At 38.8% G+C, this 23,847-nt stretch overlaps 1 protein-coding gene across 1 annotated transcript in view; it reads left to right on the forward strand.

Moving 5' to 3' along the window:
* Nucleotides 1–13,444: 13,444 nt before the first annotated feature.
* The window catches only part of LOC103665681 (ABC-type organic anion transporter ABCA8), a 54,639-nt gene continuing 44,236 nt past the window's right edge, over nucleotides 13,445–23,847 (forward strand). The window contains exons 1-6 of the mRNA XM_008693677.2: nucleotides 13,445–13,610; nucleotides 16,266–16,369; nucleotides 17,747–17,973; nucleotides 19,512–19,653; nucleotides 19,991–20,176; nucleotides 21,978–22,125. Coding sequence (XP_008691899.1) covers nucleotides 13,493–13,610; nucleotides 16,266–16,369; nucleotides 17,747–17,973; nucleotides 19,512–19,653; nucleotides 19,991–20,176; nucleotides 21,978–22,125 — 925 coding nt within the window. The 5' untranslated portion in view covers nucleotides 13,445–13,492. The remainder of the gene's footprint in view (nucleotides 13,611–16,265; nucleotides 16,370–17,746; nucleotides 17,974–19,511; nucleotides 19,654–19,990; nucleotides 20,177–21,977; nucleotides 22,126–23,847) is intronic.

A 23,847-nucleotide genomic window follows, 5' to 3' on the forward strand; every position in this document is an offset into this window, starting at 1 on the left:
ACGAAAGAGTCTCATTTTAACAGAACATGATGGGAGCGGCAACTGTTTGCAGAACACTCTGAAGTAAAGTCTGTTCCTACTTCAGGCCTCAATCAAAGATGGCAGCCTTCCCTGTGAGGCAGTGCATGGGCTGGAGAAGTCTTACTAGCTGTTGAATGTGTTGCCTCCGGAGTCCACAAAGCCATACTAGGTACCGGTCTTCTATTGGCAGGGGGTGCAAGATGTGGCAGTTCATCTCTTACTCTGGAGGAGATATGCACAGCACCCCTGACCACTGGACGCAGAGCGCCTTCAGTGACGTGATGGGTTCCTTATCCTCAGAGGATGTGTTACCTACTCTCTGGAGCACTTGGGTCTTCCCCATGTTGCCAGTGATGCCCTGGTCATCTCTCCTTGTCCTGACAGATCAGCATGATGCTACCGATGTATCGATATGATGTTCTGGGAGAGGCTCTAGATCTCTGACACTGTAGCAGAGGCAAGACGGTTAACATAGCCCTGAGGCAAAACTACCAAGGAATATTACTGTATAACTCACCTGAATATGAACTCTTTCCTAATCAGAATAGAAAAGAATCACTAGCTGAATAGCACGCTCTAGGAAGAGATCCCATGTCTGGCGAAGCAGCTGTTGCTGCCTGTTTGAGCTCACAATAATCTGGCCCTTCTTCAGGATCCATCTGGTTTCTGGAGGGGACTGGTAAATTAAATGAAGATGTGGGAGATACACTTCCTTTGTGTCCTGTATGTCATGAATGGTCTCTACTTTCCCTCTCCTCAGGAGGCAGTGTTGTTCTTGACTCAGTGTCTTGCCCAGGGGTGGGTTGAGATAATTATCAGAAGTGTCCACTTTCCCTTCCCCATGATGTGACACTTCTTACCCAACAGGCTCAGGACCCAATATGGGGGTTATTCCCAATACCAAGTATATTAATTCTTTTTTTAAAAAAAGGTTTCATTTATTTATTTATCAGAGAGAGAGAGCGCACAAGCAGAGGGACTGGCAGAAGGGAGAAGGAGAAGCAGGCTCCCCGCTGAGGGACCTGAGGGATCCCAGGACCCTGGGATCATGTCGTGAGCTGAAGGCAGACACGTAACCGACTGAGCCACCCAGGTGTCCCCAAGTATATTAATTCTAATGATATACCTGCTGTTAGAGAAATTGCCACTAGGTGTGTTCATAGACCCAGCGGGACCACATAAAGCTAGGCTTTGACCATAACCCCATTTATTACCTTGACTTCATGCGCCCATTCTAACAATGAGGCCATTGGGACATTTTAGCTTTCTAGGTACCAGTGTCCATTGAGGCCCTATGCCCAATGTCTTGAAATGTCTGAGGACTTTTTTCTTCCTCCAATGCACAGTCGTCCAAGTAAATGGCCGTAGGTCACTTTGAGTAAGGACTAGGGGAAACCATCAGAGTATATACTTGTAAGGATGTTCTGGGATTCTTCCTTCTGGCTAATCCTTCAGACAGAGGATTCTGGATCTGAAAATTAGCTCAGGACTGGGAACTACACAAGGAATAATAACGTTTTATTGGAGTGATGGGGACTGCCTCTTATCTTCATTCTTGACTCGTTCTGGTTGTAGCTAGTAAGCAGCACCCCGTTGGCTGCCTACCTGTTCTGCCCTATATGGGCGTAAGGCTTCTACATTCTTTGTCAAGTGGTAAAATATTGCTTCTAAGCAGCCTGTGTAAAGTTAAGTGTGTCTCTTGTAATCCCTAGAGCAATCACTAAAATAACTACACAAATATATATGCTTTAATATCACAGTGGGTAAATTGGAATACTTAAAATTTTCAGGTAAGACAAAAGAGGGCAGAAAATGGGAAACAGAAGAATGAAAATCAGAGAAAACACATAATAACATGGCAGACCTGAATCCTGAAATATCAGTAGTTGGGTTAAATGTAACTGGTCTACACACACCAATTAAAGGACATGTGTTATCGGATTGGATTTAAACCAAGAAATGAACAAAAACGACATCACTGTAGACTGTCTAGAAGAAGCTCATTTCATATTGAATGATACAGATAGTTGGAAATAAAAAAGATGGAAAGAATATACCATGGAAACCAATCAAAAGGAAGTGGGAATGGTTATATTAAAATCAGCCAAAGTAGACTTTAGAGCATAGAAAGTCACCAGGCATAGAGACAGCATTATTACATAATGATGCAAAGGCCAATTCACCAAGAAGACATACCAGTTCTAACTATATATGTACCTAACAGCACAGCGTGAAAGTGATTGGACGAGACTAGTGACATCTGAAAGGAAAACAGAAAAATCCATAATTTTCATTAAAATCTTCAATGCTCCCTCCTTAGTAAACAGAAAACCAGCAAAAATATAGAAAAACTGAACACCACCATCAACCAACTAGATCTAAAGGATATCTGTGTAATCCTCCATGCACTCAGCAGCAGAATGCACTTCTCCTCAAGTGCATGTGGAATCTTCACCAAGCCAGATCGTATCCTGGGTCAGAAAACAAGTCCTAACAAATCTGACATACAAAATAATTTTTTTAAAAGATTTTATTTATTTATTCGACAGAGATAGAGATAGCCAGCGAGAGAGGGAACACAAGCAGGGGGAGTGGGAGAGGAAGAAGCAGGCTCATAGTGGAAGAGCCTGATGTGGGGCTCAATCCCATAACGCCGGGATCACGCCCTGAGCCGAAGGCAGACGCTTAACCGCTGTGCCACCCAGGCGCCCCTACAAAATAAATTTTTGACCATCCTACAATTAAACTGGAAATCAATAACCAAAAATAACAGGAGCATCTCCAGAGACTTGGAAATTAACCCACGTTTCCCTAATTCATGGGTCAAAGAGTGGGTCATGAGGGAAATTAGAAATATTCTGAGCTGAGTAAAAATGAGAAACAGAAATGAAAACCCTGATTATCTAAGGGATGATGTCAATCAGGCAGTGGAGAGCTCTGTGTAGAGAGGAGCTTTTCTCTGATTCAACTGTTTACTTTCCCTTCAAAGGCACTGCTTTAAATGGGGATATTAGCTAACAATGACCTGGGACAGCATAGAGAAAAGCTTAGGAATACTGGAGCTCCCTGATAAGATGCTCCTTATACTGTGATATGGCCAGGCCACCAAGTGTGAATGCCATTGCGCTCTGCAGGAACTGGCCGAATGTCAATGAGAAGATCAACAGTCCAAGAGGGATCACGTGAATGCGATGTTTGGCAGGGCCCACAGAGCTCGGGCTGTGACTTCTGAAGGCGGCCCTCGCAGGAACGTTTCACAGAAGTCAAACAGTTAAAGCAGATTCTGGACATGTGGTAGACACCAGGGGGAAAAAATGTGAATTGTTTTCTTCTAAATAAGGAGATCGGTGGATACGCTGTGCCTCTCCAGAGTCCTGGCTTCAAAAGTCTCAAAAGTAAGTTCATTGTATTTTTTCTGTGTTGTGATTTGTGTTGGGGGTTTCCTTTTTGGCTTTTAATCCTCTCGCAAAATTAGAAATAAGCCTTTGGGAATTGAATGCTGACCCTCTTGTGGGGAAATCATTTTGAAAACTAATGGGCTATTTTGATGTTTTCGAACACTCAGTGTTTCATATTATGTAAAGGAAAGCACTGAGTGAAAATATTTTTAACTGAGTTTAAATGATTTTTAACCAGAAACTGAGCATGGAAATAAGCCGAAATTTGCCTAAGAAATTTGGAAAAACTAAGTATCTTGAGAATTGATTTGTAAACCTCAGTTGTAGTTATTTACTTTTATTGCACAATAATGTGAGGGCATTTTGAATAAACTGTTCTAGACTCTGAGACTGTTTACCAGAAGCATTTGCAGAAGTATTTGTCTTGTCTCTGGCTCTCACTCTCGGGCTATGAGAATTTGGGAAACGTAAGACGCTTTCCAGTATCTTTTACTCTGTGCCCAGGATGTACTGAACCACAATTGAAAAATGCCATGTTTCCTTATCACAATATTATTTCAAATGCACTTATTTTCATAAACAGAGATTTCAAGCTCCTCCAATGTGAGCATTTTGCTCTGAGTTTAACAACCGTATACGAGGAGAAAAATCAGAGTCCTCACAACTTGAAACTGTCTGCTGCATGCATAGGAAGGAGTTCAAGTTGTTCTTAGTCTTTTGGATAAACTACAGAACATACATGAGTTGGGGGGAAATAAAGTAGGCAATACTAATTTCTGATGGAAAATCGAAGGGACTGGAGCCAGACAGATGTTTCCGTGCTCTATCGGGCTGTGGCAGATTCCACAGTGAGATCACCTCTTTCGCCAGCTTGCCCTCCTGCCCAACCTTGCACAGTCCCCTTAAAAGTTCCCCCACTGAAGTCGCTAAACTAGGAATAGCCTATAGGGATCGTCAATCCCGTATCCCTGGATACCCGACCTAATGCTTTTTTTTTTTCGTTTTCTTCCTGGGAACTGTCTTCCTCCCACCCACTGCCATTCCCTGGGCTTTCTAGCCTCTTCATGCAACCTGCTTCCACCTACACGTGCCTGTCAGCCTCATCAGCAGATATGTGTAGATCTTTCCCCAGGCACTGCTCTCCGAGGCTGTCGTGGCTAATTTACCTCCCATTGGAACTGGCTTCTGGACGTCTTCCTTGAGTGTTGTTTCCAGGAAATAGCAGAGCCCTCAGCGTCATTTGTGGTGTGAATGGAATGACAGCTTCGGGCAGGGGCACATCTATTCCTCATCACGATGGGGAAGTTCATGGCAACCGCATGGTTTTCTATCCTTGGCCAGCATAACAGACACATGGGAGGAGGAGAACGCTTGCCTCAAAGTCAGGACTTAAGAGCCAGTTCAAGGTGGATCTGTTGGCTCTGTGCTCCGAAGTCCCGACTCATCCTCCCAAGTCAGGTCCCTGGCATGCTTTCCAGAAAACTGATGATCATTCTAGAATATAGTTACTTTCTGTAATTCAGCTTAGATATGCTGCTTCCTCGTGTAGTGAGGACCTTTTGAAAGCACTCAATTTCCACAGGTGTTTGGAGAGGCTCAGCAAATCATATTTGTGTAGTATTGGTTGGTTAAGTCTTTGGAAAGATGTGGTAGTATTATTATGCGCAGAGAAACTTCCTCCTGGGAGGTATTTTTGGTCTCTGCAAGAAAAAAAAAGTATAAATTTCCCTACCTAATCCACCACCACCAGCTCACATACACACATGCACACACACACACACACACACACACACACACATTCATATATGCCCTTTGCTCAGGGGAAAGGCCTGATCTATTGCTACATAGTTCTCTGGTGCTGGTGTGGTATGTATGGAAGAATAACGCTGCTCTCTGCAGACAATTTTAGGTAGAGTCCATGGGATGTTTTCACTGTGAACTAGCCTGCACACAAATCAGACGGTCCTGTGTTCTTAACCTGGCTAAAGCCTATCCAAGCCTAGTTCAGGTGGAGTGTCTGCCCTCCATCACAAGTACAAGCTCAAATACATCACAGCCTCCCCAGAGTAACCTGGGTAATCCATTAGCAAATTTAATTGACTATAGGTGGCTAAAATAAATTCACTTTATGTATTCTTTAAATTAAAAATTGAACCAAATTTCTATTTAGTAATAACCGGAATGATTGGGTTTGAGATTCAGCAGAGAGATAAGTATCTAGAAAGTCTTTTCCTATAAGAGTATAGGGTTATTACATTACATGGAGTTTCCATTTGAATAAGAAAGATTCTATTTTTCCAGGAAAGCCCAAAAATTAAGAGTAATCTTCAAAAGAATAACTTTTGTAAATATCTTTTATATCTTTGGGACAGGAAGAAAACTTGGGGCGGAGCAGGGGGAACTTGATAAATTTCAATAGAAGGTAATATGGACAAAACTAGAAGCAGAGGAAAAGCAGACTTCAAGTGAGAATAAAACACAGTGAAAGACCATCCAAAATGGAAATTTATACATGACTAAATTAATTCACTTCTTAAAATTATCTATCAGCTTGAATTTCCAAAAATAAATTCTGAATCTTTCTTACATTAATCACACATTTAAAAATTTGGCAAAAGGTTAAAAATAAAGAAAGAGATAAAGCTACATTAGGTAAATACTAAGCTAAAGAAAGTTCATGTCTCTGCTATTATCAGAAGTAGAAGCAACCTACCATTAAAATATGAGCAGTAGAGCAATATTTCATGCACCTAACCTCTTAGCCTTTAAATGCACACAGTAAAAAGTAACAGAGATACAATAAGAAATTGGCAAATCTATTATCAGCCTGGAAAAATTTAATAGAATTCTATCATGAAATGATTGATCTCGTAAACATAACATTAGAAAGGATGCTGAAAATTCAGAGAACACAATTATAAAGATACGTAAAACAAACTAAAAGCTGACATATGTTTATTTCAAGCATCCGTGGACTATTTCCAAATATTAAAATATGCTGTGCCACCAAGGAAGTCTCAAGAAATTTCAAGGAAGCAGGGGCGCCTGGGTGGCACAGCGGTTAAGCGTCTGCCTTCGGCTCAGGGCGTGATCCTGGCGTTATGGGATCGAGCCCCACATCAGGCTCTTCCGCTATGAGCCTGCTTCTTCCTCTCCCACTCCCCCTGCTTGTGTTCCCTCTCTCGCTGGCTGTCTCTCTGTCAAATAAATAAATAAAATCTTAAAAAAAAAAAAAAGAAAGAAATTTCAAGGAAGCAGTCTCTTACAGAGTTGCTCTTCCTCTGACCACAGCATGATCAAATCAGAAACCGAAAATAAAAGGTCACTAAAACCAAAGAAACATGGTATTGTAGAAGCTAAATAAGGAATCCTACGTAATATATCTGTCGTCTATAGCTGCATTTACATTGCACAGCAAAAGAAAAAGTAACAACAAATGACACACGATAATAAACATTTATCGCTGGGATGCATGGGGTGGTTTTTCGGAGGTTCTGCTGATCTTGGATGGGCTTGCTCAGATCCCTAGAGTCTGGCTGGCCATAGTCTGATGTAGGCTACTCTATACTGGCATGACTGGCATGACTGTGCTCTTTCTCGTGTGCTTTTCATGTCCCAGAGGCTAGCCCAGTATGTTCTTATAGCAATGACCGAGCCATAAGGGGGCAGATGCACCCAAGGCCTCATAAGGGCTAGGCTGAGAAGTGGCACATAGTCACTTCTACTCCTTTCTCAGTCAAAGTTATAGTCTGCCTTTAAGGAAGGAACTCGAGAGTTACTAGACAAAAGGTGTGGACAAAAGTAGAGATGAGGGATTGGGACAAGAGTTTGGTAAGAATGTGCGTCTTTGTCTTGTTCTGATCCTAGAGGGAAAGCTCTCAACCTTTCACCCATTGAGTATGATGTTAGCTGTGGGCTTATTGTATATGGCCTTTATTATGTTGAGATATATTCCTTCTATACCTACTTTGTTGAGGGTTTTTATCATGAAAGGTTGTTGTCTTCTGTGAAATGCATTGTCTGCATCTATTGAGACAATCATATGATTTTTACCTTTCATTCTATTCACATGGTGTATAACATTTATTGATTTACATATGTCAAACCATCCTTGCTCCCTAGGAGTGAATCCCACTTGATCATGGTGTATGATCCATTTAATGTGTGGTTGAATCCAGTTTGCTAGTGTTTTGTTGAGAGTTTTTGCATCTAAATTCCTCAGGGATATTGGTCTGTAATGTTCTCTTCTTATAGTGTCCTCATCTGGCATTGGCCTTGGGGTAATGCTGGCCTCACAGAAGAGTTTGAAAGTATTCCCTCCCCTTCAATTTTTTGGAAGCCTTTGAGAAGGACTGGCAGTCATTCTTTTTTATTTTTTAATTTTTTTAAAGAGTTTATTTATTTGAGAGAGAGAACAGGAGAGAGAGCATGAGCAGAGGGGAGGGGCAGAGGGAGAGGGAGAGGGAGAAGCAGACTCCCTGCTGAGCAGAGAGCCCGATGTAGGATTCGATCCCAGGACCCTGGGATCATGACCTGAGCCAAAGGCAGATGCTTAACTGACTGAGCCACCCAGGTGCCCTTCATTAAAAAAAAAAAAAATGTTTGGTAGAATTCACCAGAGAAGCCATCTGGTCCTGGGCTTTTCTTTGTTGGGAGGTGTTTGATCACTGATTCAATGTCCTTCGTGCTTTTCTTTTGTTGCTGATTTCTAGTTTGCTATCCTCATGGTCAGAAAAGATACTCTGTATAACTTGTTTTGTGACCTGTTGTACAATCTATCCTTGTATCTGTTGGGAGGTCTTGGATATACGAGAGCTGCTTCTCCCTTCCTTGGTGGATAGACTGTCTCTGCTTTGTGTCAATGCTGGGTCCCAAGCAAACCTCAGGAGCAACTCACCTTTGCTTAGGAATGCGGGCAGGGAGGTTTCCCACCCCACTGGTGGTGGTAGATGGCTATTGTTTTACTCCATGCAAGGGTCATGTTGCATCAACTAAGATGTGTTTGGACGGGTGTTGTTGCAGCCCACTGAAAGTCAAGCCATGGGCACAAGGAGTGCACTGACTTTGCAATAGGGGATCTGAAGGAAACAAAGCTCTGGGGTAAAGGCTCTAGCTCTCTGGGGCTCCCAGATACATTACTGCTCTTGAGTCAAGAGCTACTGAATACACACAGTGAAACCTTTACCATCCAGGCACTTTACATTGGAGAAAATCATTTAGTCTGAGCAGCGGGAAAAAAAATACTGTCTCTAGTAACAGGGAAAATGAACCACTCTGACACCAAAAAGGAGAGCCTCTTCCTCCTACAATGTCTTTTCAGTCCTCCCTCCTGACACAGCTTTACATCATGCCAGCTGGCAAAGAAAATGATTTAAAAGGCCCAGATCCATTTTCACAGAGCAGGCTGCAAAGAATGAATTTTGAGGCAATGCATTGATCACTGACACAATGCATGACCAAAAAAATAAGAAAGTAAAGAGTTTGCAAGTGGGAAACAAAGAAAGCCAGAGGACTCATAACGTGCTAACTCCGGAACTCACAGATTCCAAGCACTCGTTTGTAGCACTGCAATTATCAGGCTGCTCTTTTTCTGTTTGCAGGGCATTTCTTCTCACGGAGATCGTCACATTTACGTTATCTTCTCCGTTTCTTTCTTATTAAACAGGACAAAATGATTAAGAGAGAAATAAGTGTGTGTCAGCAGACATGGGCATTATTATGCAAGAACCTTCTGAAAAAATGGAGAATGAAAAGAGAGTCCTTCATGGTATGATTCAATATCTCTGTCACTTCTTATTTACAATACGAAAATGTATATTCCCTAGGAAGTAACTACACTTTGTTCATCCCCCCTTCCAAAAACCAAACCAAACCAGAAAACCTTTCTATAAGAGAAGGAGCTGTTCCTCAAACTTCAGTCTGTCTTCAGACATTTCCGTCGACACAGACCCCAAGTCGAGGTCTAAAGGCCCTGAAGCAGGCCAGCAATAGAAAATCCAGTACATGTTTTAAAAGTCAGTGGTCACATGTTTGCTAGGGTTCCTACTAGTGGATAGTCAGGTTTAAACACTGAGATTCTGAAGGCATGGTGAACAAACCCACGAAGTGGGTAACTGGTAGGTTCTCCCTTGAATTTCTCTTTTTAAAAATAAATCATTCTCTTCAAAAGAGTAGAGAACTTGGAAATGTCACTGGTGCCAAGAAGAAAATTGGCATTAGCTCCTATCATTTTACCATGTAACAAAAATCCTGGTTGAACTTTGATATCTTCTGAAAATCAGATAGATATAAATTAGCAGCATTTCTAACTAAATGAGAATTTTACTGTATATCTAATTGTGAATTTTTCTATCATCAACCATTTAGGAAATAAAGTGACGTCTTATTGGAAGTTTACAGGTGACCAGTAATGATAACTAACAAGACAGTGTTTTTCTGATTGCCTGAATTGTGCTGAGTTTCCAATACCAGGATCTTGGCACGTAGCCAGTATATTATTACTAAGTTAAGCAGTGCCTTGGAACTGCCTCATGTAACGCTAGACTCTCAGTAGAACCAGATACAGCATGAGAAGCTCACACCAGCTGGTAATAATTTATAATAGCTTGCCAGTGTTGCCTCGCATACTTTCATGATCAGTGCATGCTTTAGACTGGTGTTAAATACATTTGAATACCTATAAGAGCTCATTGGATTTACTCAGACTGCTGAATTTTATACTGTACATAGTTCAGACAGTTCATAATGTGGCGTATATTGAAAGCAGAAGAATGCACAAGACAAACTGCATGACCAAATGATTGTGGATAACTAATTCAAAATCATAATTTTCTTTATTCTTTCTCTTGGATTGTATAGGAATGGTTTTAACAAAAATTATAGATAAAGTAAAATTGAGTGAACAGTCTCTCAACAAAGAAATCTTGATCTTGCATAGCATTGGGGGAAGCATGGAATATAGAGTTTGGCAGACTTTGAAAAGCAGGCGTGTTTAGGGAATTGTTGGCATTTGGCTGTGGAAGCATTATTACTAGAATGAGACTGTCACTCTAGCATTGGCTTGTTATTAGAGACAAAAGCAATGAGTCTTTTCTTGAATTTGATTATGGGAATTCTATCTCCAGCTTTTTACTACCAAAAATTGTCTTACTCTATTTGAAGATTCTATTGATGAGTATTCTGTGTTTCAAGTTTCCACCCTTCAGTGTTAAGATACTTATCAATGAAAAATGAGAAGAGCATTATGATTGTCAAGGTCACTTTCCTGAAGAATAATTTTCTGAAATCAGAGGGAAAACAGCCTACTGCAACAGAGGCAAGAGAGCTAGTCTTAGAGTGAAAGCACATTTGACTAAAAGTACTTCGGTGACTGGGTTTGCTGTGCGTTTTACAAGTCACCAACTCCTCTGAGCCACATTATCACCATATTCAAAATAAGATCGACAGTACTATATTTTTCATGAATATTTCAGTTGAGAATGAGAGAATCCCAATTCAACTTGTGTCAAAGAAAGGGGGACATCTTTTGTCTCACTTTAAGGAAATGAGTATGGATAGAGATGGGTCAGCAATAGAGGAAGAAATATGTCTCCAATTGTCAGGTCTATAGTATGGTGCGCCAGCCTCATTCTCAGATTGAATCTCCCCAAATAGAAGCAGACTTACCTGCAGAATCTCTACATTTAAGCCCTACCACAAACAACTCCAGTGAAAAGTATACAGATCTTTCCCAACAGTTCAAAATAATTTCAGAGATTAGACCCATTAGAATGATGGTCTTCTTTGGATTAGTGTTGGTCTTGGGTCCACCAAGAACTAATCTCGTTCGATAGAAGAATACAGTATTGTCACTGCCCATTGGTTGGGTTCCTAGGCTATGTTGCAGACCATATCCAAAAGACATGGTATGTGAGTGGAAGAGGGGCGCATCTCAAATGAATTTTAGAGTGTTTACTAGAAGGGGGACTGAATGTCAGGCGAATAAAAACAATTCTTTGCAAATATAAATGCACACCTTAAAGGGAAATCTACAGTGATTGGCCCATAAATCTGAGTTGAGTTCTAATTTAAAAACAGTTTAGAGTTCGCACAACTTTGTGAATCTACTAGAAATCATGAAATTGTACAGTTTCAAAGGATGAATTTTATGTTATATGATTTATATGTCAATTAAAAAAGGAACACAGAAACATGACCTGGGAGCACGTGGGTGGCTCAGTTGGTTAAGTGTCTGACTCTTGGTTTCCGCTCAGGTCATGATCTCAGGGCCATGGGCTTGAGCCCCACATTGGGCTCTATGCTAAGCATGGAGCCTGCCTGAGATTCTCTCTCCCTCTCTCTGCTCCTCCCCACACTCAATAAATAAATAAATAAATAAATAAAGTGACTTGGAAGGTACTCAGTATCAAGTTTAAATACCATAATCCCCCACAAAGAGTATTATTAAGGGGAACTTCTAGATCTTGTTCCACCCAATCACTGGAAGTCTATATAAAGTCTCTTCTCTTTGCTAACCCATGTCCATGATTCTACTACAACTTATGTAACCATTAATTTTGTGCTTGGATCCTGACCCCCTAACTGTATTCAGTATCCAGAAGACCACCTTTCTGTAATCTGTGTTCAGGCTCTTGCTATTTTGAGTCTCTATGGCCGCAGTTCCCAAATTATGTTGGACTTTTCCTTCCTGTCCGTGCTGCATCCCACACTGCCAAGACAGGTGGATGGTTTACATCCAACTTGCTTCCCCATCATGCCTCACCAAGCACCACCGCTTTACTCCCACCTCAACTGGCATGTCTGCACTGTGTGTCTTGCCTACAAACCCTGACTCCATTTCTGATTCAAGATCACAGACTGATCTGCACTGTCCACCTAAGGTCTGGTCTCCCTGTCTATCCCAAGATGTGTTTGCCCTCATCCTCTGGTTCACAAATGTTCTCCAGTGGGGGGGGGGGGGGGGTGATTCACAATGCCATAAATTTGTGCCTCTCAACAACACCCTCTCAACCCAGTTCAAGGTCCCATGCAACTGGGTTAATAAATATTCATTAAATGACTACTGTGTGCAAGGTCTTTACATCAAGTTTATCTCTACAATGAATGCATTGTTATCTTTGTTTTATAAATAATTTAACTGCAATTATGATATTCATTAAATGCTCTCATGTGCTAGATTTTATAGAGACTTTATTCTGTAGTAATAGAATATTATTTGTAACAATATTATTTTGTATTATATTTTTCTGTACTCTATAGTAGTATTCTGTACTAATAATAGATATTATTGTTTATTTCACAAATAATGGAAATTGAGTGATAAAGCTTACATGACTTGCTCAAGATCACATGGGTTTAAGGGATAGATTACAGAAAAAAAATAGTTCTATCAAAATACATGCTGTCTTTTCCTCCAGTTGCATCTTCAACACTCCCACCCCAATCCAGGACTTTCTTTGCATGCCCTCTCATTCTTTCAGTCTTAATGAGACATCTGTATGGCATCGAACACAATATCTGCTGAAAAGAGGGATTATTTTAGTGATGTCAATATAGTCAATTAACGTATTAAATTTTTCATTCTTCCTTTTTTTTTAGTATATTTACCATACTGTCAAGATTGTTAAAGGAAAATGAATCTTTATAATTATTTCCATCTGCTGTAAACCAGATCCTAATTGCGATTTAAACACAGTGACTACCATCCATGACCATTTTTTTACTACCATTGTAGATTTATTGCAATGCTAATTCTCCTGTGAATAGTTTAACTGGTATGGAATGATATTATATGTGATTGAAATTGGCTCAGGTACTACAAATGAAAATAAAATAACTAATTTTCATGTAGTTCTTCTGAAGAACAATGTCTCTTCCCAAACTTTACTCTGCCTGACCTACTCAAAGTTGATATTTGATTTTGTTTTATTTCCATAAAGAACTCTAGTAAAAGTAATTTATCATGACATCCTGAAGTTGGTCTCCTAGTAATTTACTAACAAATATATTCCCTTCTTGTAATGACAGGTACAAAAGTTTTGGGGCTCTCCAATGAAGAAAATATTAAAGAATTAATGCTACATTATCATGAGGAAGTAATACAGGTCATCTTTACTAATACATTCTCATATCATTTGAAATTCTCACTGGAATACAGAATCCCAATAAAGAAGGAACACAGGGACCATGAAGGTAACTTTCCAGCTATGTAATTCCAGTGGCCTCCACTACAGTTATGTCATAAATTGTATATAGGAATGGATGTTAATATAGCAAATTTAAAAATCCCTATCTGCAATTTATGTCAACAGGATAATCAACACATTTTAAAAATGTACATTGGTTTTGGGTTTGTTAACATACTGTATTAGATGGTTATGTATGGTTATATATATATATATGGTTATATAAATATATATATGGTTTATAAATAAATATATATATGGTTATATAAATAAATATATATTTATTTATACATTTCCAAATATGCATGTGTACATATACATATATATTAGATGCAATATGTGGTTATAATATAGTATTGCTAAAGGAAAGTAAATTTGTTTATGAATAAAATAGAAGCTTCTCTTCAAATGCCTGAGTAAACTTATTTTTGAGGGCCCAAAATGAAGAGGGCACCAAATCCAGTGGAAAGCTCTCTCGTAAACATGAAAACTAACATATGACTGAGAAGACACTGTGGGTAAATCATCTCTCCACAGAGAACAAAATGAAATTATCTCATACTAAACAACCAATTCCAGGGACAGAACTCAATGAAAAAAACATCCTGTAAACTTTCTAGAAGTCAGTAGAGGAGAATATCTTTGTAACTGTGGGGTAGAATAGAAAACAAAAAATACGCAAACTATAAAAGAAACCTTTCCTAATTTCAACTAGATCAAAATTAAGGAATTATCTTTACCAAAAGACATCAGAGAGAGAGTGAAAAGTGAAGGCAAAACTTGTGATGAAATATTTATACAAATGAAACTAATGAAAGATCAATATCAGAATATATAAAGATTTTCTCTGAATAAATAAGAAAAAAAGCATAGAAACAGGAAAGAAGTGAAAGATATAAATAGGAACTTCATAGAAGGAGAAACAGATCAAGAATAAACACTTGGATCTGCATTAGTAATCAGGGAAATGCATTTTGAAACCACATGTGATACCATTTTATATTTAACCAAACCGGCCAAAAACAGTAAATAGAACGATACAAAGTATTGACAAGGATACACAGCAAAGAAAACCCAATATTATAAAATATTTTAAATAATTACAGTGGAGAAATTTTGTTTTTAAGTTGAAGATGTGTGTAACCTGTAACCCAGCATCATAGAAATTTTATTAGTGAAAGTCTTATCCCTGTGTTAAAGGTTTGCAGCCTATTCTCCTCTCCTTCTGAGGGCATAGAATAATTGTTTTGTGGCTATAATTAGATACCTAGATTCAAGGCATTGAAAAACAGATGCGAGTTCTCTACACCCTTTCCTCACCTGCTTCTGCAAGCTAGATGGAAACTCTGTCAACTTGGAACCCTTAGATGTGAAACAGAGGACCTCACTCCCCTCCTTCCAAAGACCTATGCCGAAACTATAGTCTGAGTGAGAAGTAAACTGTTGCTGTGATAAGACATTAAGATTTTGAGGGTTGTTTGTTACTAGGCATATCATAGACTATCCTGACTGATACATACATACTCATGAGAAGACATATATAAGGACTTCCATAGCCGTGGCTTTTTTTTTTTTTTTGTAATAGCAAAAAGGAAAAGGAAATTAACCAAATTATCATCAGTGAGAGAATGGATAAATACATTGACTTGCATACCTACCATGTGGTTCTCCACAATCATAAGAAGAAGAAAAAATAAGGCCATTTATATAAATTTCAAAATCATAATATAGAACAAATGAAGCAAAATGCAGAATGATGACTATAATGAGATAGAAGATACGGAGTTAAACAACGTTAAATTACATGTGTAGTTTGGGGATACATTATAGAAGCTTAATGGCATATATAAACACAAAGTTCAGGAAAGCAGCTAGCCAGTTAGAAGCTTGGTGCTAGGAACAGCAATAAGATCGTAGACAATATACAGGGATTCCAATCGTATTTGTAATGATTTATTCATATTTTAAATTTGGCCATGGGTAAAATTTGGCCATATGTGTTCATTATATCATTGTTTGTAGGCCTGAACTATTTCCAAATGACTTTTAAATATTTAAGATGTTAATGAAATGTGCCTTTATTTCCAATACTCAATTTTACTTTTTCATATTAAATAGCATATTAAATATAAACTCTTTAATGCAGTTTAATACTCAATGGACTGGTAGGCGCTTTTGTTTTCTAAGATTTTTTTCTTCAGAAGATGTTCTGATTGACATGATTTAAACATAACAGGTTATCTCCTCCGAACTCCCAGTTGCTCATTATTGCCTGTGTTGTATGCAATGTTAGGCAAAGCTTTAGTTCTCAATCCATATGCTTCTCAATCCATATGAGACCTACTAACCTTTGAACAACATAAAAAGATTGTTTGGACAATACAAAGTCATGGAAGAGAAGAGCTCCACAAAATTCTTGATGGGTGAAGAAGCAGGGAAGATGGTGTGAGAAAGCATAGTGTATTCTAATTTAATGCAGAATATCCCCTGCCAGTGCTCTGTCCACCCTGCTTGGAGAATCATTATTCCAGTTTATGTTTTCATAGGCCTTGAGTCAAAATAACATTTGGAATATGTGGACATTGTAAACTCCACTGTTTCCTATAATCAGGACTGAAATAATCCATAATGGTATTTATGGCTTTCTTTTCTTTTCTTAAAGCTCATTGTTCTGAAATGGGTGGAGATGTTTACTGCCAAGTTTCACAATACTGGGAGAGAGGTTTCGTGGCTCTTCAAGCTGCTATCAATGCTGCTATTATAGAAGTGAGTACAAATGTTCCGTGCTAACTAATGTTGCATGCAGACTAATGGTAGTAGAGGCCTCAGAAGGTTCATGAAATAAAATATAAATGGGTAGCCTTGTTCTTTCACTTAATCACTGGTTTCTTTAGAACAAAGTTTATTTAAGTTTCTATGTGTCTTAGGAGCTACCGACATAAATAGAAGAGAAATTTTCTCTCCCAAGAATTCAACCTTGTCAGGAAGCCAGGCATCTAATAGGAACATTATTAGAGCCCAAATGTCCATCAACTGATGAATGGATAAGGAAGTTGTGATATATATATATATATATATATATATATAGTGGAATATTACTCAGCCATCAAAAAGAATGAAATCTTGTCATTTGTAATGACGTGGATGGAGCTAGAGTGTATTATGCTAAGCGAAATAAGTCAGAGAAAGACAAATACCATATGATTTCACTCATATGTGGAATTTAAGAAACAAAACAGATGAACATTGGGGAAGAAAAAAAAAGAAAGAGGAAGGCAAACCGTAAGAGACTCTTAACTGTAGAGAACAAACTGAGGGTTGCTGGAGAGGTGAGTGGGGGAGGGGCTAACTGGGTGATGGACATTGAGGAGGGCACTTGCTATGAAGAGCACTGGGTGTCGTATGTAAATGATGAATCACTAAGTTCTACTCCTGAATCTGTATTATGCTATATGTTAACTCACTAGAATTTAAATAAAAACTTTAAAAAAATTAAAAAGAACATTATTAGAAAGGGAAAAGTAGGGTATCAGGAAGGTATAAAGTGTCTGTAAGTAAACAAGCCTAACTTCTCAGCCTAGAATGGCATGGAAGAATTCCCTTTTTTTTTTAATAATGATTTTTTATTATATTATGTTAGTCACCATACAGTACATCCCTGGTTTCCGATGTAAAGTTCGATGATTCATTAGTTGCGTATAACACCCAGTGCACCATGCAATACATGCCCTCCTTACTACCCATCACCAGCCTTTCCCATTCCCCCACCCCCCTCCCCTCTGAAGCCCTCGGTTTGTTTCCCAGAGCCATGGAAGAATTCCTAATTGAAGTAACATTTAAAACTGAAGATTGAGATAAGATTTGCCAGTATATAAGGTCATAAATGTATTTCAAATGCATTATAAGGCAGTGTCAGGCAGGGAGGTGATAAAGCACACTGTACATTTTGAGAACTGTGAGAAGCTCAGAATGCCTGGAGTCAGGGCCCCAAGTGGGCCCATGGTGGAACACGGAAGTGAAAATTGGGCTAGCCTCAGATCCAGACTGACCAGTTATGTGTTCAGAGGAAAACAGATGACTGAAAGAAAAAAGAGAGTGCCATCCATGAATATACAAATTTTGTTTTTTAATATATTTCTTCAGACTGCAACAAATCATTCAGTGATGGAGGAGTTGATGTCCATTACTGGAAAAAACATGAAGACACATCCCTTCGTCAGTCAAGGAGGAATTGCAGCTGATTTCTTCATTTTCTTCTGCATTATTTCCTTTTCCTCGTTCACTTATTATGCCTCTCTTAACATTACAAGAGAGAGGAAAAAGATGAAGGGCTTGATGAGGATGATGGGTCTTTGCGATTCGGCATTCTGGTGAGTAAAGTGTAGCACAAATAAATAAATGTAGGGATTCAGGGGAAGTGGGCCTCTTCAAAGCATAAGTATTCAAACCTAATGATTTTCTAACTCTTCCCTATGAATGGGATAAATCGTTGTTGATGTAATGCTTGCCAAGTTAAGGCTGTGGGTTACCGTGCTTCTCAGACTAAAGAAAGAAAAGCAGGTTTGGGTTTGCGTGGTGGTTGTGAGGTAGGGATAATGAGGGATGGCCATTGAGTCTAATGGTAAGAGTGCAGTAGAAATGGTGGATTTGGGCATCTAAGCCAGATAGAAGTGGAAGGAATTCAAGCCAGCACAGGACTGAAAGGGGAGAAAAAGAGGTCAAGGATCAGGAGCTCTTTTGAGACTAAAGATCTGGTATGATGGATGTATTTGAAGGAACAAGCTGGCAAAACAGGATTGTGAATAGGGTCTGGGTAGTTTGAATTTAAAAATTGTCAGAAGCTGTGTAATCCCAAGGATGGACAAGGCCCTGTGTGAGAAAGAACTTGATAATGACTGAAAAAGCATGGAGGTGTTGCTCGTAGTGAAGAGAAAGTAAAGTAACACAGAGGCTAGGAAGCCAGGTGGAATATGCAAATGGCAACAGATGTGGAGTCTGGAAGAAAATCCTATAAGTCAATATTGAACTGCTTATTGAATTAATATTGGAGGGAAGTATGGCGCAGCAGTGAAATCTAATGACTCTAGAGCCAAAATGCCTAGACTTGAAATCATAGTTACTTAACATCTTTGTTCAGTAAGTTCTTTGTCTAGAAAATGAAGAGAATAACGATGCTTCTGCATAGAGCCTTTGTGAAAATAAGATGATTTTATATTTGCTAAATTCATAAAACACTTTCTGGCATAGAGTAATTGCTGTATGTATGGGCTATTATTTTGTTGGTTTTGCTGCTGTTTTGTTTTTCATTATTTCTTTATACCCTTCAAAGAATGTTAATCAACATGATAAAAGAATTGAAGAAAGGAAAGTGAACTCTCCTATATGTCTGAGGAAATCCATGAAGCTCCTCACCCCTAGAGAGGCCCTAGAGAGGAGAAAAGGATCTGAGATTCACTGAGGGGTTACCACATACTAGGACAGTGTCCCACATAGACATAACTTCTTTGAACTAATCCTGGGGTATTATTCCTAGTGTCCAGAGCAATAAAAAAAATTATGAGGGATGACAGAGTTTGCTCAAGGTCACAGAGTATGAATGCAGCAGAAAAAAATGTTTGAACCCAAATCAATCAGAGTGGAAGAGTGTTTTCTCCTTTATCCCACAATGATGTGTGTGTGTGTACAGGTATATGTGTGTGTGTATTTCTGGCATTCATTTTAGGACAAAAAATATCCCTAAGTCCTAAAGAATTCTTCCCAAAACATTTACCTTGTATTTATATATCCTGAAACTTAATAAACATCTACTGAAAGAAAGAATGAATCAATGAATAATGTTAGAATCCATTCTGGATCCTCCTTTCAATGGAACATAAAATTCTAAGATAACATCTTGTTTCCATCCTAGGCTCTCCTGGGGTCTGCTCTATGCTGTTTTCATCTTCATTATGGCATTTTTCTTGGCACTTATTATAAAATCTGTCCAGTTCGTCATTCTGACTGGCTTCATGGCGATCTTCACCCTCTTCTTCCTCTATGGATTGTCTTTGGTGAGTTGGTAAATTGAATAGCTCTCCATTCAACTCTTACCCTAAGGATCAAGTGTTGGCTTCTAAATAGGTAATTATTTTCCGTATCCCTTTTCTTCACTGTCTGCTGTTTGCCCGAGAACATCTATGTACATCTGTGTATTTGACTTGTAGTGCTTTTTTAAAAAAAGATTTGTAGTATTTTGTAATGCCAGTTTATAGTGCAATTTGTAGAGCACAGTTTTGTATTATAGGAAAAAAAATGTAACTCTGATTTTGTATATTCAGTCCCTTATTGTGTTATGCTAAGAATAATCCTTAGAGAAATATAAACCAACTGGATCTTCTCTCATTTTAGATAGCTTTGGCTTTTCTGATGAGCGTCTTGGTGAAGAAATCTTTCCTCACTGGTCTGGTCGTGTTCCTTCTCACCGTCTTTTGGGGAAGTTTGGGATTTACAGTATTGTACAGGCAACTTCCTACGTCCTTGGAGTGGATTTTAAGCTTTCTTAGCCCCTTTGCCTTCATGCTTGGAATGGCCCAGGTGAGAAACAACCCAATTGTTGATTGATGGCATTTCAGAAACATCTTTCTTGTCTGGAATTCAGTTATTTATAGTCTTTTCTATGATTAGCATTGTCAGATTTAAAGCCTCAGTGCAACTACCGTGACATTGCAAAGATAAACTTTTTTTTTAAGATTTATTTATTTATTTATTTGAGAGAAAGAGAGAGAGTAGTGGAGAAGGACAGAGGGGAAAAAGAGAGAGAATCCCAAATGGATGCTGTGCTAAGTGCAGAGTCCAATGCAGGGCTTGATCCCAGGACCCTAAGATCATGACCTGAACCGAAACCAAGAGTCAGTGGCTTAACCCACTGAGCCACCCAGGCGCCCCCCCAAAGATGAACTTTTAAAGCTTTGGGCATACTGAGCTCAGCAAAATAAGCCATTTGGTGAATAAAAAAATGGAAGGTCAGCATATCATTCTTCAGAGATGATCTGAAGTGTTTTCTTTGGCTATTAATTAAATATGGATTTGATACTGCAAATCTAATTCTAATTATTTTAGCTCTTATTTTGACTTCGTAATTGAACAACACACATGAATGTATCAATCACCATATAAATGAAAAAAAATCAAAAGTTAAAAACACATTAATAGACCAGCAAATTACATCTCTGCTCATCAAACGCCATTTCTCTTTATCTGGGTCTCACAGTGAACTCGCTTTGCTTTCCGTCCAATTAAATGGCAATGTTGATCATTGCATACTTAACTGTTATTTAGTTCTTGATGAAACGATTATTAATTATAAAAGACCCATTAATTTGAACATTATAGACAAGCCCACTTTTCCCACAGGTTCTCCTTAAACACACCAGTTCTGTTTTGTTCTTCCAAGATCATGAATTCTCTCTCATGTAGCCACTTTCAAGGAGGACCACATGTTTGTCCTGTATCCTATTTGCTAAAAATTTATCTAAGGTTGAGCTCAAATGTCACCTTTTCCCATACTTCCCTGCCTCCTCCTGTTAGGAGTTCATTGGGCACTTAGGTAGTCAGGGCCAGGGTCCCCAACAAGAAAACAGGGAGCCAGGACAGCTAAGACGAAACCACACTAGCATCCTGTTTTACAGATTAGACAGGACCACGATGGCACCCCGTCTACCAGCCTCTGCTGGAGTCGCTTTTGCAAAACATCCTGAAACAAAACAATGAACCATAAAACGTGGCTCATTACCACAAGTTGAGGCAGTGCGTGTCCAAATGTCAGCCCAAAAGACCATCAACACGTGAACAACATCCAGATAGGTAGAAGGGTGCATGATCAAAGCCCTGATTGGCACACCTTAGTGGCCAGTCCACAGGGGGCCCACACTCAGGATGCTCAAGATACATCTGCAAAAGAGCTTAGAAAACCCCTACATCTAAATGCCAGAGCAGCCGCCCTCTCGGGTCCCCTCCCTCTCCGGGAGCTTTATACTATCGCTCAGTAAGCTTTGCTTTGCTGCCCACCACACTTCATCTGGTCTACTCTTCATTCTTCAAAGCTGTGTAACAAAGAACCATGGGCACTAAGGGAACAAAAATCCCGTAACACTCCTAATGCTCCAGTTTCACTTGGAACATGCTTTAATCATAGCAGTTACTAAATTCCATGACAGTCGGTCACACACCTGTGCTTTCCAAAAGATTTGAGAATTGTAAAGAAGGCAGTTTCATTCAACTTTGTGTTCCCAGTGGGAGGCAAAAGGTATCTATTATGCTCCCTTATGCTAAACCTAATTGTTTACGATTTATCACAAACCTAACATCCTTCCATTAATTACTTTTTAATTTTCAGCTTTTGCACTTGGACTATGATTTGAATTCTAATGCATTTCCTAATCCGTCGGACTACACCAATCTGATAATAGCAACAAATTTCATGTTGGCTTTTGATCTTTTCTTTTACGTGGCATTGACGATTTATTTTGAGAAAATTTTGCCAAGTGAGTACTGATATGATTAAAATCAAATGTTATCTCCTAAAGATGAATCTCCTAACACATGTGTTATTTATATTTTAAAAACTACTTTGTGCATCAGAAGGAAGGCAATGAACAAGGGCATTAGTTCTTTATTTCTTGCTACTTGACCGGTCAGAACTACAACTTGAATTTGGTTTATAGGGTCATTGATCTTTGAACTTCACTGTGCTCTAAATGTCATTTGTTTCTTTTTAAAGAGATGCTTAGAAAGCTATTTCCTGTATGGGTCTGGCTTGGTACTTAATCATGGAAATTTACAATTGCTTTTGCCTAGCTAGTTTGCTCAGTGGTTCTTAGCCCTGGCTGTATTTCAGAACCACCTCGGGAACTTAAAAAAAAAAAAAAAAAACAAGCACAATTCAACCCAAAGAGATTATGATTCATTTCATCAGTGGTGGGACCAGGGCATCTATATTTTTAAAAATCTCCCCAGAGTTCCACAATAAGAAAGTCAATAAGTCATACATTTTTGCTTTTATAGTAGATCCTGGGTGTTTTCAGCACGCACACACACACAGAAAAATGATAACCATGTGAGGTGATGATATGTTAATTAGCTTGATGGTGATAATACTTCACAATATATGCCTGTATCAAAACATCACATTACACACCTTCCATGTATACGGTTTTTATCTGTCAATCATAATTCAATCAAGCTGTAAAAATTATAGAAGTTACTAATGAAATAAACATATCGAGCGTATTTTTTTTTAAGTCAAGGATTCAACACCTGGTCAAAGGGACAAAGGAGAAAGAGTGAGGGCAAAGGTGCAGAGAAACATCTGGAAGCAGTGAATTGATCATGTTGTTGTTTTCAGATAATCCCCTAAGAACAATAATTGTCTCTGCGTTTCAGAAGTGTCTAGGGTAATAGATGCCAGGGTCTACCATTTTGGATAAAACATTTATTATACACTTGGAATTATTTGCATCATCCATTCATTAAGACTGAATGTAAGCCTGAATTCGGACAAGGTGACTTTGTTCAAAATTCTTTGAAAGATAAGCAGTATGAATGGGAGAAAGGAAAATTAACTGGCTAAAATGACATAATAAAGTGAATCTGGTGATAGAATGGACCCCATCGAGCTATATAATTTCATTCGCTGGATTTCCTCATAAAGGGAAAAAGATAAGTCCTAACTAATAATATACCAAATGGCAGGTGTTTCGATACCAAATGTTTGGTCAATATTGCATGAAGGAATGACTAAACACGTAAAAAGTGCACATAAGTTTAAAAACCCGTCATTATTACACTGGAGGTCACTTGCAGAATATTAGTGAAATATATGTATTTTTTTCATTTCATAATGTCTCTCAACATGTAGGGAAACAGAAATGACAATTAAATGCAAATACACTGTGGATTAATTTCCAGAAAGAGGGTCATGAAGAGTAAATTTGCTTCAGATGAAACTTATTATTTGGGGATGAGATACAGCATAAATACAAAGTAGCTTTTAGAAGTTGTGGTCCATATATACAATGGAATATTACTCAGCCATCAGAAAGAACGAGTCCTCAACATTTGCTGCAACATGGACGGCACTGGAGGAGATAATGCTAAGTGAAATAAGTCAAGCAGAGAAAGACAATTATCATATGATTTCTCTCATCTATGGAACATAAGAACTAGGAAGACCGGTAGGGGAAGAAAGGGATAAAGAAAGGGGGGGG

This window comes from Ursus maritimus, unplaced genomic scaffold, assembly GCF_017311325.1.
Source record: "Ursus maritimus isolate PB19 unplaced genomic scaffold, ASM1731132v1 scaffold_24, whole genome shotgun sequence".
NCBI lineage: Eukaryota > Metazoa > Chordata > Mammalia > Carnivora > Ursidae > Ursus > Ursus maritimus.